At 36.2% G+C, this 15,447-nt stretch overlaps 1 protein-coding gene across 1 annotated transcript; it reads right to left on the minus strand.

Moving 5' to 3' along the window:
• Window positions 1-4,052: 4,052 nt before the first annotated feature.
• Window positions 4,053-8,241, minus strand: LOC120354196. The gene is made up of 2 exons (XM_039440783.1): window positions 7,309-8,241; window positions 4,053-4,618 (listed from the first exon to the last, which is right to left on the minus strand). Exons 1-2 carry the CDS (start codon window positions 8,228-8,230, stop codon window positions 4,578-4,580), a joined length of 963 nt encoding a protein of 320 aa, XP_039296717.1. The 5' UTR covers window positions 8,231-8,241; the 3' UTR covers window positions 4,053-4,577.
• Between the last annotated feature and the right edge of the window lie 7,206 nt (window positions 8,242-15,447).

Consider the following 15,447-nt stretch of genomic DNA (forward strand, 5'->3'; position numbering starts at 1 on the left):
CAGAAAAATCCACCAGATCCGCGCCACATTTGTCATACATACATTCATCATACACTCTTTCGTTGAACCTACCAAACGGGACTCTGAAGTGTGTATGCTCCATGAGTATGTAGCCTACGAAATGAGGTGATCTGAGTATGCCTTTTGAGTTAATATCCTACTAAAAGGGGTACATAACTGGTATTTATCATCACATACTCATCTATTATGTTTTGAAACTGGAAGTCCACCGGTTTTTTCTTTCAAAGGAAGACACTGAAACTTGGCAACACTGTCTATAGTCAAGTCTATGGATACATTCAGAGATAACTTTCACTGCGAGATCTATACGGATTCTCTGCACTCCACACCACATGATATTATTCAAAAACTTGACTATAATTTAAAAACCTCGTACCTCTCCCTTGATGTTCACAGCAAAACTAAGGGAGAGAAGCTAGAACTCTCTACAACTTGGAGCAACATGGCTATTTTAAAATGTGCTTTGAATCACAAAGGGAATTTTGATATTGTTCACTGTTCATTTCAATATAAGAGTTTTCAAAGTATGGAAACACCGACACAATATCGTTGTATAAGGTGTAAGGAATGAGTTTGGAATTTCCACATTTTCAGATATTTCACTTCATTATAATTAAGTTGTATTACTGAGAGTATTCAGTTAAAATAGATAATAATTATGTATTAGAGAGAAAACATGAGGAAGAGTGTTGACAAAAGAGGAACCCTCAGTATTAATAGATCATACTATGTAAAATTATGAATCAACATTCAATTATAATTAAAATGATAAGAACGAGACTTCAATAGTTCTAGAGGAACAAGAAAACTTCACACTCTATTATAATTGTAGAACTTGATATAATAATAGTGATGTATCAGGAGTTGTCTATTATAGTAAAAGATCATTTCTAGAGTATATATGCAATCTCCCTTTTATTTGGATTAGTAGCCTATGTTCAAATTGAGAAGTTTGTTTTGAAATTGAAATACATAGAATTGACGAAATTTCTCCCATTTCAACATTTCAAGTGAACTCTCAGTAATTATTATTCAGTAATCTATAATTATCAAGACTGGCTTGGATTCTAAAGCTGATTAATGCCGTTGAAGATTGATATAATGTAGAAAACAATAATTGAACTTGTGAGAGGTAGAATTGTCTACATTTCAAGTCGGAGTGAGAGCTTTTAATTTGAATGTATTCTCTATTCATATGGTATTGTCTGAATAAAATGAAATTATTCGAGCTCAGGAGAGTTTTCTGAAACTAGGAGAATTCATCCTCCACAAAAAAATGAAGGAATCTCTGAGAAATTGCATTTTATTTATATTACATGTAGGCTATAGACCAAAAAATATGAGGTTGGGAATATTTTTAAACTTTTGTTACATGATAGAAATTAACATATGTGAACATTATCTGTGATAGGAGTAATTCTCATTTAAAAAATACGGAATGTAAAAGAGTTAAATCTCATTCAAATTGCGCTGGACTTTTGCTCTCTTTTCAAGTCATAATGAGCGTTCTCAATTATTGACTAGCTATTGAAGAGTATTGAAAACCTATTGAAGATTGAAAGAATTAAATCTATTGGTGATTGAAAACCTATTGACATTACTTATTCATCCCAAGTTAGTTTCCTATTGACGAATCTAGAAATATAGAGTATTACTCTTATGTCTCAGATGTAAATTATTTTTCAAAATAGCTCTGTATATTGTTCATGGAAATCAATGTATTACTTATTCATCATTGTACAATGATTGTGTCAAGTCGCTTATTTATTGAGTTCAATTTAGCTCCAAAATCGATCAAGAACAATTAACGTAACATCAAGCTGAAGAGAATTAAATGATACAAAGAATTCTACTAGGTTTCTTGCAATTTGCTGTAGACGTATCATGAGATTATCATTAAAGAAAAACCATCTCAGGAAATTATCGTTTTTCACCAGTTTACTTTTCATAAGTACATGTATTTTTCTCTATCATTTCTCCATTATTATATTTGTCTCACAGTTCCATTTTAGAGGGTTCCAATCAACAGATTTTTATCGGAGAGTTGTGTTATGTTATTTCAGAAAATTATCGTTTTTCAGCATAGCATTATTCAAAGAATGTTGAACTCTCGGAGATACGATAAATTTATTAGAAAGCTCTAGAAAATCCCATCCTTCAGCGTGACTGTTTCATGAAATTTGTTTCCAATAACTTCTTTTTAATTGAAAAATCGCTCGAAGCATTAAAACATGAGAAATCTGTCAATTCATCTATTGATTCAAGCAGACAAATGTAACTAGAAGAGCTCAATGTACCTATTCAATAATTCAATTATTGATATTATTCAAATGAGAAATTAAATTTTGCTATCCCTTGAGAATATCTTCTATGGAAGGAGATATGCTCATATTACTCAGGCTCATTACTATAACTTGTTCATTCACATACTAAAAACTTATACTCATTTCTCTCCACCAATTCTCGTAAACTCTCATATCACTGGATAATCCATTACATTCCTTATTTGACTATTTGATCTATTTACAATCATTATATATACAATGGAAATATTGTCTGCTGAATAACTTTCTCAGAAGTTTCTAAATGATACATGAATTTTACAATTACTGGAAAATCAAAAGTGAGTAGAAAATTCTCCACTTTGAAAAACGTATTTGTCCCTGAAAAAACTTTTTTCTTAACAGGTGATATCTCCCTTATTGTTTATCGGAATGAGCTCGATTTAAGCAGACAATTTTTTTTTTTCATTGGTTTTCATTGTAGATAATTGATGAGAGAAGGTTTGTATATTATATAGATTCATTTTTTTTCATCAGTGGATTTCATAGGAGAGCATTATTTTTGTCATTTGTTTTGTTGACATTTTCCACCGCCTTCTAAAAAAAATAATAGTTGTGATTCAAGTTATGCCGGTATAAAAATATAGAGGAAAATATATCTCTTCATGATTTAATTATATGTTTCCATGAATTACACTCAGTATTCTGGTGCCTGCTTCATTATACTTCTACATACCTTACATCAATAATTTATCATCGGTGCTGCGTTAGAAAATGAATGAAGTTATCTGCTTTGTCTAATGACATACAAGGATCATAAACACGTTTTTCCAACAGATACTGACATTCCAGATACTGACTTCTGATACTGATACTGACTTTATGTACCGTATCTCATTATAGCCAGTTGCATTTGTATTCAAATTTTGTGAGAAATTGATGATTCTGGTTGAATTTGAAAGTCAATTTCGAATAAAAATTATTTCTTAACGAATATTTTCATATAGGGAATGACACTATTAATATTTTACATGTGAATGTAAGGAGCCTGAGGAAGAATTTTGAAAAGTTTATCATCGGCGCTGCGATAGGAAATGAATGAAGTTATCTGTTTTGAATTATTTCTAATCTATTCATTGCTCTTATTCGATTTTCTTTTGTTTTATTTCTCAGAATACGTTTTTTGGAAAAAATTTCACGTTCTGTTTCTTCTGAAGAAATTTGAAGGACTACAACATGAACGTGTTTTAAGTGGCTAGATAATTAGACTGTATTGATAATTAGACGTTATTTAATTGACAATATAAAACGACAAACGACAATAACATAACATGACATGAAGACCTAACCTCTAAGCACCAGCCATCACGGCACTTGGCGCCTAAAACAGATGATTGACTATTGCCAACCTACACACAACACGCTTTTTTTTACATTGTGACATTTTACAAATTTTACATTTTATGAATTAGTGTGAATAAGTCATACAGAACTACAGTAACAACTACAAGCAGAACAACATAAGAGTAAACAATAGTAATGAATCTATATACCTTCAGGAGTAATCAAAATACATAATTACAAGTAGAAGAAAACAATACAATCATCAGAGATAACTAAACAAAAGAAGAGATAATTAATATGAGAATCAAAGGGATGTCCTATATCTATGTTGTATACTCAGAAAATGAGAATCTTCTTGGCCTTCTAATAACACGTTTCCCCTCCCTTGAGTGAGACCACCAACCAATGAAAAAGACAGATCGGGTAAACTAGTATGACAGACATTGTCAGGGAAACCCATAAAGTCCCCACTTGAGCCACCATCTGAAATCTCACTGTTAATTTCCCCAGTAGTGTCCTCATTTTCACCCCAGAGAGGTACAGAAAAATACATATTAGGTTGTGGGGGAAAATTTTGGCTGACATTACCAGTTGCATCCACATTTGTTGTATGGTCTCTATGATATCCAGTATGATGTGTGCCAACTAATGGAGTCAAGCCTTTCCTACCTGACTGATTCAGAAGGTGCTTACGATTCCGTCTGTAAGTGTGTCCAGAGGCTGACTTCACTGTGTATGACCTAGGCATTTCATCAATAGATACCACTGTAGCAGGGGACCAGATGCTGTCAGGAGTGAGCTTGAAGAAGACAGATTCACCAACACAAAGAGGAGGTAGCTGGCATACATGTTTGCCAAACTGTTGTTGAGCTCTCAGTTGTTGCTGCTGGCATTGTTCCTTGTGCTTGGAATGGCCTGCCAGAGTCGGAGCTAGAAGTGCATCTGTGATTGGGAGAGTTGTCCTGAGCTGTCTGGAAAACATAAAATGCACTGGTGAGAGCATATCACCTTTTGGGGTATTGCGTTGTTGCAATAATGTCAAGGAGACATCTGAGCCAGAATCATGACACTTGAGAAAAATATTCTTTACAATTTTAACAGCACTTTCAGCCATACCATTTGATTGGGGGAAGTGTGGACTGGAAGTTGTATGAGTAATCTTCCAGTCAGTGACAAAGTCCAAAAATTCCTTAGATGAAAAAGGGGGGCCATTATTACTTACAAGTTGACATGGAATGCCAAAGCGGCTGAAGACAGACTTGAGAGCAGATATAACACACTGTGCATTAGAGGATGACAGATGACAGACCTCAATGAATTTGGAATAATAGTCAACAAGTACCAAGTATTTTTTATGATTGAAATCAAAAAGATCAGTACCAATCTTTTACCAAGGAATATTGGGACTCTCATGATTCAGAAGAGGCTCATCTGGATTGGCAGAATGATATTTGATACAGGTAGGACATTGTTGGATCATTTCCTTGATTTCTGAAGAAAGAGTAGGCCAGAACAAAACATCACGCACTGCATTTTTTGTTCTCTCTATCCCCATATGACCACAATGAAGCTTCTGAAGAATAGATTTTTGCATTTTTTGGGGTACAACCACACTATTATTTTTGTATAAAATGCCATTAGCAGTATTCAGTTGTTCTCTGAATCTATAGAATGGTTTACAAGAGTTGGGTATGGCAGACTGGCGTTGTGGCCATCCCTGTAAGCAATAAGATATAAGGAGAGTAATGGTTTCATCAGCAGATGACATCTCTTCGACCTCCTTCAGTGTTTGAGACACTATTGGGAGAGAGGAATGGATTAGATTGACATGGACTGAGATGTCATCATCTATCAGGCTTTCTACCTCTGGGAGTGCAGCTCGTGACAATGTGTCAGCCACATGCATAAATCGACCAGGTTTGTAAACAATATGAAAATCATATGGTTGAAGCTGAAGAAGCATACGCTGGAGCCTAGCTGGGACACTTGCAAGAAGGCGTTTGCTAATAGTTACTAGAGGTGAGCGATCTGTTTCAATAGTAATATGTTGAACATAGATATATTGTCTGAATCGATCACAGCCAAACACCACTGCATAAAGCTCTTTCTCAATCTGGGCATAGTTTTGTTGACATGTGGTGAGGGTTTTAGAGGCATAGCATACTGGCTTACCGTTTTGAAGAAGAGCTGCACCCACTGCACTTTGAGATGAGTCAACTGTCAACACAATAGGTTTTGTGACATCAAAATGTGCCAAAACTGGGGCCTGAGTTATAAGCAGTTTTAGCTTTTCAAACGCCAAAGTGTGGCAGGTAGTCCACTCAAATACCATATCATTTTTAATGAGAGGATGTAGGCATTCAGTTTCTGTTGCAAGATTTGGAACAAAACTTGATAAGTAATTGATAAGGCCCAAGAAACGTTGTAGTGACTTTCTATCCTGAGGACACTCCATACCACATATTGCCTTGATACGTGAGCTGTCAGGACACATTCCATCAGCCGAAAATATATGACCCATATATCTGACCTCACTTAGCCCAAAGGCACACTTGCTGCTGTTGAACTGAACATTCATTCAGTTGTTGAGCACGCTCAAGAACTGATTGTAGCGTTTGTAGTGAATTTCTGCTGTAGCACCATGCACCAAAATGTCATCAAGGTATATGACAACACCTTCCAAATCACCAAAGCAATCCACCATTGTTTTATGGAAAATTTCAGGAGCACAATTGATGCCAAAAGGAAGTCTGAGAAATCTAAATCGACCAAAAGGTGTGTTAAATGTTAGAATGTGGGAGCTTGCCTCATCCAGTGGAATAATCCAAAAGCCTGAATTGGCATCAAGAGTAGAAAAAAGAGTGGAGCCATTCAATTGAGATCTAATACACTCCAAGGTGGGCAATTGGTAGTGTGCCCTCAACAGATTTTCATTAAGATGCTTAGGATCTATACATATCCGTAAATTGCCAGATTTCTTTTCTGTTACAACCATGGAACTAACCCATTGTATTGGCTCAGACACCTTAGCTATAACTCTATCGGCCTCCATTTTTTCTAGTTCCTGCTTCACCCTGGGGTATAATTTGAATGGTAATTTCCGTGGAGGGTCAACCCTGGGAGTTGCATCTGGTCGAAGCTCAAGTTTACATGGCTTGGACAAACAACCAAGGCCACCAAAAAACATCATACTTAGAAATTAACTTAGCATACACATCATTTTTTAAAACAGGTCCTGTCAAGTTATGATTGACCACATCCACCTGTTTTAGCAAACTCAGTTGTCTACAAGCATCTATCCCTAGAATTGGGAGATGCTTCAAGTTAGTAACATAAAATCTAACATTTAAAATTTCACTATTAATGACACAAGGCAGAACTGCATAGCCTAAAGAAGGAAGTGAGTTGCCACAGATTGACGTAAGCTTTGAAATACAAGGATTAATAATGGATTTACAAAAACCCAATCCAAGAAATTGATCAACAGATATAATGTTCACTTAGCCCCAATGAGCCCCAGTGTCAAGCTGGTACCTAACTGGGTTCCCATTAATAGAAGCACTCAAAAACCAACCTGACTGCTCTTTGTTATTCACAGTTCCAACTGAGCCCACAAGATATGTGTCAAGATCATTACGAGAATCAATAAAAGTAATATTACCTGAGCAAGAAGTATCAGAAGTATTCACTTGATTTTCTTGTGGCTGAGACTGATGGTATTCAATTGACATCACTGTCTTGCTTCTACACATTTTAGCAAAGTGGTTCAAAGGACCACACCTACTACATGTTTTATTAAGTGCTGGGCACTTGAAGTGATACACCTGGCCACACTTATCACAAATGGGCGGCATATTTGGTCTTTGATTCACTTGTCCTGACCGGAAAGGTTGGGTTGAAGAATGAGCCTGTTGAATGACATTACCAGAGGTACTGGGAGTGTGAACATAACCTGAGTTGTTGGCTGGTTGATGAAACTGGTTTGATCCGTCCCGGAGAAATCGTCTGTTCACTACTCCAATTGTCAAGTCAGAAGTAGAGCACAGGAGGGCTTTGACATGCTGTTGGGACATCACCACTGATCGACACACTTGCAGTGCTTTATCTAGGTTAAGGTCCAGATCCTGGAGCAGGCGTTCTTCAATGTTAGTGTGACTGTCATTGAGTCCACAAATCAAGATATCTTTCACCAGACTATCAGTCAATGACCCAAATTCACAGGAGTTACTCAGTGTCTTTAAGGCAGTGACAAAGTCATCAATACTCTCACCTGGCTGCTGCACTCGAGTGAAGAATTTGTGACGTTCAACTGTCAAGTTTTTTGTGGGGAGAAAATGTTCTTTAAAAAGTTGGACCAACTCCTCAAATTGGATTGCATCTGAGTCTTTATTGAATGAGTTAAAAACTGCCAGCCCTTGAGGTCCAATCAGGGCAAGAAACAAGGCCACTTTCAGTTTGGATGGAGCCTCATCAAGGTTTGCTGCAATCAAAAATATTTTAAATTGTTGCAGCCAGTTCGAGAAGTTATTTGCCACATCGCCGGAAAGGCTAAGAGGGTGAATATTTTGTGTCGAAATAGACATGTTGTACTGACAGAGATGCACTGACACTGACACTATGGTAGCCTACAATAAATGGTGGATACAGCACGGTCCGCTCGCACCTGACACCATGTTTTAAGTGGCTAGATAATTAGACTGTATTGATAATTAGACGTTATTTAATTGAAAATATAAAACGACAATAACATAACATGACATGAAGACCTAACCTCTAAGCACCAGCCATCACAGCACTTGGCGCCTAAAACAGATGATTGAATATTGCCAACCTACACACAACAGTACGATATTCTATCTGGTATTCATTGGGAAACTACATACTCAAAATATGATAATTTTAATAAATGGTGACTATTTCATAGAATGTTTTTGTGTTTTTAAGAAGGAGATGTCCGCCTTGTCAATAATACCAGGGACCAATGATGTGATTGTACATAAATAAACTAATATCGATTATTTCAATAATGTTACCTTTTTCTATGAGAGAACATAACAAAATAAGCCTACTGCTCTGAAATGGAAATATCAATATTCTACTTATATATAATATATAAGGAGCCTGAGGTAAAAAACCGAAGATTTTATCATCCTTGCTAAGTTAGAAAATGAATAAAATTATCTACCTCTAATTATTTCTAATTTATTCATTGCTCTTATTAGATTTTCTTTTGTTTTATTCCTCAGTATACGTTTTATGTAAATAAATTCACGTTTTGTTTCTTCTTAAGAAATTTGAAGTATTACAAGATTACAACATGTACAATATTCTATCTGGTATTCATTGGGAAACTACATACTCAGAATATGATAATTTTAATGAATGGAGATTATTTCATAGAATACAGATGGAAATAAATTGGAAGTTGCATTTGTTCAAATGCAAGTGAATAAATAATAATCATTGAACGAAAATCCCAATTGAATAACCCTGTTGTCAATATTTGCAGTAGCAGAAGATTAGTCTTAATTGGGATTTTCGTTTAATAATGTTCGGACGTTATATGAATGTTCCCCTTTATTGTCTGGCATTGTGTGGTGGAGGGGGCAATTATACGGTGATGCGCAAAGCATAATTGTGGCCAGTTGCCGATTGACAGCCAATCGAACAGCTCACTTCTCGTAATGTCGATTTTTGCAAAGTGATCTATTGATTATTTATTGTGATTTATTACAAGTGTCGTCTCGTCTCGTATCGTGATCTGGACCCGGGATCCTGGAAGCAAGGAGGATTTGGACTTGAAGGTAGGCCTATGTTATTGTGCACTTAGCCATTTTAATTGTTCAACTTGCTACCCGATGCCAGAAAACCCAAAAGTTTCTCAATGTAATTATTGATACAGTCCACAAACCAGAGTGCTGTTTGAGCCAGCCTCTGTCGAATAAACATTGGTCCAACCGTCCGGGATTGATTTGTTAATCGAATTTGAATAGGACATAAGTTTGAAATATTGTCTAATAGGTTTGTCGTTTTTTATGCCTATTTTCTTCTTGGTTTTTCTGTGTATATGGCTTGTTTTTGTCGTCGTAGATGAATATACGCTTTATTTGTGGTATTCTTAAGAAATTTGGGCTCAATTTAAGTTGGAAATTGAGTAGAACAAGTAATATTTTCGTAAATAATTGTGTCGTAGTATTATTGCGTAAGATTGTTGCATTGGTGCCACAACGCTGGACTGGCAAGTTCGTGTCAATAAGTCGTCTAGCTGTAACAGTAACTGGAACTGTTACTTTTTTCAATGGATACTTGCAGTTATTTGCATTGATTATTGTCGTTACTTCGTTATTAATAGCATATATTGTTTGTTCCAATGAGTATCGATACAGTATTATTAGCCTTGTAACCGATCATTTCTACCGAGCATAAGTTGAAATGCTGGCTTGACTTGTATGATTAGATAAGCCAGTCATTGTTCATTCTATTGTGTCGCCTGCTCTCGTGTTTTCCCTCCTATTCTTGTTTGGTTCTTTGTCAAACTCTCTCTCTCTCGACGAGCGCTCACTGTTATCGCCTCACTATGGGTGTTATTGAAGATTTGACATTTCAAAGAGATGCATTAATTCGTAAAATAAAACGGATTAATGAAATTACCAAAGCTGTCGAAAAGGATCCGAAAAATAAAAAAATGAAGAATTTATTGAAAGTTATGGGTGAGCATATCGATCACCACCAGGTGGAGTTCAATGATATAATAGATAAGATGCATAGCTACTATAACAAACAAAATCCTCGATTGGAAACAAGTGAACTTGAAAATTTGATGAGCCAATTTGATAAGACTTTTTTCAATGTCAAGGCTATTCTCGAAACCTTACCATCCACTCAAACAAATTTGAATATTAGTTCTTCCAATGTAGCTTCTTCACCTACAACTAGAAATATCTCGCCAGTTGCCCTACCTAAGCTTCCTTTAATGACTTTTGACGGCGATTTGAAAATTTGGAGTCAATTTAAAGATTTATTCGAAGCAACGGTTCATAATAATGGTCAAATTGCTGACATACAAAAACATATGTATCTTCGGTCTGTACTGAGAGGCGATGCACTGTCAGTCATTTCTGTAGTCCCATTGACAAGTGATCATTATGCTGAGGCATGGAAATTATTATTGAATCGCTACAATGACTCTTACAAGCTGACTGATGTAGACTTGCAAGCAATTTTTGATATGCCAGCAGTTAATAAGCAACCAGACTCACTACGAAAATTCATCACTCATTTAACTGAGTATATTGCAGCACTAAAATCAATTGGTCATGCAGTTAATGACTAGTCGATTCCGTTATTATTTGTCTTACGTAAAAAACTGACTGAAGAATTGAGAGAGAAGTGGCAGAGACTGCTAAGAAATGGAACAGTATCCGATTTGAAAAACTTCCAAATATTTTTGAATGATGAAGCTGTTATTTTAGAGGCTACTAAATCCACTGATTTATTGGGATCATCTACATCGTCAGAAGCCTCCTCACATAAGCAGTTTGGGAAATCGAAACCCACTATGGGAAATTACAAGGCTTCAGCTATGATTGTTAAATCGAAATCGGGCGAGCTGAAATGTATTGAATGTAATAATTCTCATGAACTGGAAAATTGTGAAGTGTTCTTGAATCTGAAACCGTCTGATAGATTAAAACGTGTAGAAGAATGGAAACTATGTATCAGCTGTTTATTGGCAGGGCACTTTATTAGAGATTGTAGAAGAAGGAAGCCGTGCAGTCACTGTAATTCGCGTCATCATTCGCTCCTCCATTTAGAGCCGAGACAGCCGCCTGTTGAAAACACCAACACATTGGCCGGTAATAAACAAATGAGCAGGGTAGACGGGCACGACGTCGCTGATCAAAGCCATCAAACATTTGTTACTGACTCAGCTAAGAAAGTATTTTCGAATGTAAACAGTTCCTTAGTATTGTTACCAACTGTTAAATTGGGAGTTCGAAGTAATCAAGGCAATTATCATAAGGTCAAAGTGTTATTAGATAGTGCAAGCACCGAGTCATTTATTACAAGGCGATGCATGAAAAAACTGGGTTTAGTGGTACAGAAAACACACAGTTTGCCAATCTATGGATTATCTGATACTAAACTGGAAGTGACAGATGAAATTGCTAACTGTGAATTTGAAACACCGAACTCCCCTTCATTCTGACTGGAAGAAAGGTGATTGGTCCAGTGGGTACACCATCTGCCCTAGAAACAGAGCAGCTTCTCTTTGTCTCAGAAACAGAGTAACGGCCAGCAACAGTCACAGTTATAACATAGTTATTCAAAAGTATTCTTTGAGTATCTATAGTGAGGTCCACGTTATAATGGTAGTATACGATTTGCAATGGTGTTGCTATCCTTGTCTGTCGTTCAACAAATGTGAAAGAGTTGGGGGTTAGGTTTTATTTAGGTTATATTTAATAATGTTTTATTAGGATAGGTTAGGTTTTTGCTTTAAAATTGCAATATGCTGGAAGGGGCTAGGGTCTAGGTAGAGTTATGTTTTTTGATGTTTCAAAGGTAAAAGGATAGGTTAGGGGGTTAGGATTTTGCTTTGAACCACATGTTTATGTTTTGTTCTAAAGATGACGAATAAATTCAAAGTATTAAATGTGAAAGGGTTAGAGGTTGAGTCTTATTTAGGTTATATTTAATAATGTGTTATTAGGATAGGTTAGGTTTTTGCTTTGAAATTGCAATATGCTAGAAGGGGCTAGCAGGTAGAGTTATGTTTTTTGATGTTTCAAATGTGAAAGGATAGGTTAGTGGGTTAGGATTTTGCTTTGAAAACTAAATTATTGAATGTGAAGGGGTTAGTGGTTAGGTTTTTTTGGATTATATTTAATAATGTTCCATAAGGTTAGGTTAGGTTTTTTCTTTAAAATTGCAATATGCTAGAAAGGCCTAGGGTCCAGGTAGAATATTATGCTTTTTGATATTTCAAAGGTGGAAAGATAGGTTAGGATTTTGCTTTGAAATCGCAATATGCTGGAAGGGATTAGAGGTTTTCACAAAAAGTTATGTTTATTGATGTTTTAAATGTAAAAGGGGTGGTTGAGGGTTCGGTTTTTGTTTTGAAATGACAATATGCTGACTTAGTTATAGTGTTTTTTAACATCAGTTAAATAACAACTGTTATATTTTATTAATTATATTTTTCAAAAGTACTCTTCCTTTCATTAAATAAAATGATAATATATTGATTATTATATTGAATCTTATGATAAATCATCATTGGATAATAATATCTTCATCAAATAGAATGACAATTGGCTCCAGTTACAGTGCTCGGTAACCATCATCACAAAGAACGTTACATTCAAAGAACTGACTGAATGGAACGGGAAAAACCCGTTGCTAACGCATGCGCGATACGGTGCTGTCTGAGACAGAGTGGTTTGTAGAAACAGTATGGGGCTACTGCCTGATGGGTAAGGTATCAGAGGAGAGTTCTACTATCTCAAATAATCTGTGCATGTATTCCAATGCTAATTCAGAAGAGTTGGTGAAGCGATTTTGGGTCGTAGAAGAGCCACCTAGGACAAAAAAATTATTTGAAAGTGAAATGGCTTGTGAGGAGATATACAAATCAACTGTTTGTCGTTTGAATACTGGTAGATACATTGTAGAATTACCATCCAAGGAAACAAATACGAGGGAGATATCGGGATATCTTGAAGGTAAAACTAATGTCGGAGAAAATGTTTCCATGATTCGAGAAGAAGAATTGGGAGATAATTTAGAAGAAGTTCCAGGTAAACAAGGTATAGCCATAGAGAAACAATAGCGTAAGTAGATATCCCATGGTATAGGGCGTTTATGTCGCAACTTTTACTGTTATCCCAAGCCGATAGTCCACGTAGTTCTTTCCCATGCAGCTGTGTGATGCTGGTAGTCTCTCAAATTGTGCCGTTCATACACTCTCACCCCAACAAAACAGTAAAAATTGACAATAATCGACAGTAATCGGCTTGAGATAACAGTAAAAGTTGCGACATAAATTCCCTATACCATGGGATATCTACTTACACTATTGTTTCTCTATGGTATAGCCTTCAACAGTTATTTACCAATCAACGGTAATTTAGGGAAAGAGTTAAAAGTGATTCATAGTCCACATGAAATCAAACCAATGGGGAGACCCATACTGAAAAAGGAAATTGGAGAAGATGTTTTTGAAAGGGGGAAACGAAATTTGGAAGAGTTAGATGATGATAGACAGGATAATGTTGAAATAAAATGGACAAAATCCGAAAAGGGAGAAGAAATTAAAGAGTATACTCTAACAACTATGTCGTATGGTGTATCATCATCGCCATTTCTTGCCATTTGTACTACCCATCAGTGTATTGAAGATGAAGAAAAAATGTTCCCTGCGGCTTCTGAAGCCTTACGGTTTTCTACTTACATGGATGATATAGTTACATCAGTCTCATCAATGGAAGCAACCAAGCAACTGCAGCTTACTGAATTGTTAAGCAAAGGGAAATTTGAATTGCTAAAGTGGGCCAGCAATCATTCTACCATTCTATCAAATCTCCCTCCAGAGCATTGCGCTATTGATGCAAAAGATTTCACTTTGGAGTCTGATAAAACCATTAAAATTCTTGGCTGCCAATCGAATCCAATTGGTTACTACCTCTTCTACAGGGTGAAGGTTCCATCCAGTCTAGCTACAAAACGAAATGTTTTATCAACTTTAGCACAAATTTTTGATCCATTAGGATATTCGACACCTTTCATGCTTACCTTCAGGAGTATAATTCAATATCTATGGCAATCGAGATGTGACTGGGATGATATAGCATCTGTGGAGGTAGTGAAGAAATGGGAGCTTTGTGTGGTTGTCCTAGTAGCTAGATTATTACATGAAGTTCAAGAAGTGCTTTCAAAAATTATAAACATAGATTATATTGCAGCTTGGACTTATTCAACTGTGGCAGTGAGTTGGATTCGGTCTTCACCTCATTGTTGGGCTAGGTTTGTGGCAAATCGTGTAAGTCAAGTACAGGAACACCTGTCTACAGAGCAATTCAGATATGTGTCAACCGAATGTAATCCAGCTGATTGTGCTAGTCGAGGACTATTTCTCAATGAATTAATTATTGGTAATTCTCTGTGGTGGAATGGGTCTGATTGGTTAGACAAACCACTGGAGTGCTGGCCACACTAAACCCACGGTAATGATTATGAGAATTCCAAACAGATTGAATTGGAAGCAAGAAAAATTACTCTAGCAACACAGAGTAAAGACTCAGAGGAATCAATTCAATCGGTGAACTTGAGAAATCGATGGAGTTTACTCAAAAGAATTGTATCCTCATTCTGGAAACGTTGGCAATTGGAGTATGTATCTAGCTTGCAAACCCGAACAAAATTGTACAGAAAACATAGTAATGTTAAAATTGGACATATGGCTCTCTTAAAGGAAAGTAACCTACTCCCTCTTCACTGTAGGCTTGGCCGAATAACTAAGACATTCCCTGGACAGGATGGAGTTGTGAGAGTGGTGGAGGTACAGACTGCAAAGGGAAGTCTAACTAAGGCTGTCAATAGGGTATGTCTCCTCCCTATTGATGAAGATTAGGCCTTATTGAAGGGAACTTCAATAAGTTTTAGTGGTTAGTTTTTTTTGTTTCTCGTTTTATATGTGGGAAAGGTTCCCAAGTTGCTTTGTTTCTTGTTTTTATTCTATATTGGTTGTATATAGTCATTATTCTCGTCCCATCCTCTCCTTTCTGTGGGCCTCCTACTC

This window comes from Nilaparvata lugens, chromosome 14 (assembly GCF_014356525.2).
Source record: "Nilaparvata lugens isolate BPH chromosome 14, ASM1435652v1, whole genome shotgun sequence".
In the NCBI taxonomy this organism is placed as follows: domain Eukaryota; kingdom Metazoa; phylum Arthropoda; class Insecta; order Hemiptera; family Delphacidae; genus Nilaparvata; species Nilaparvata lugens.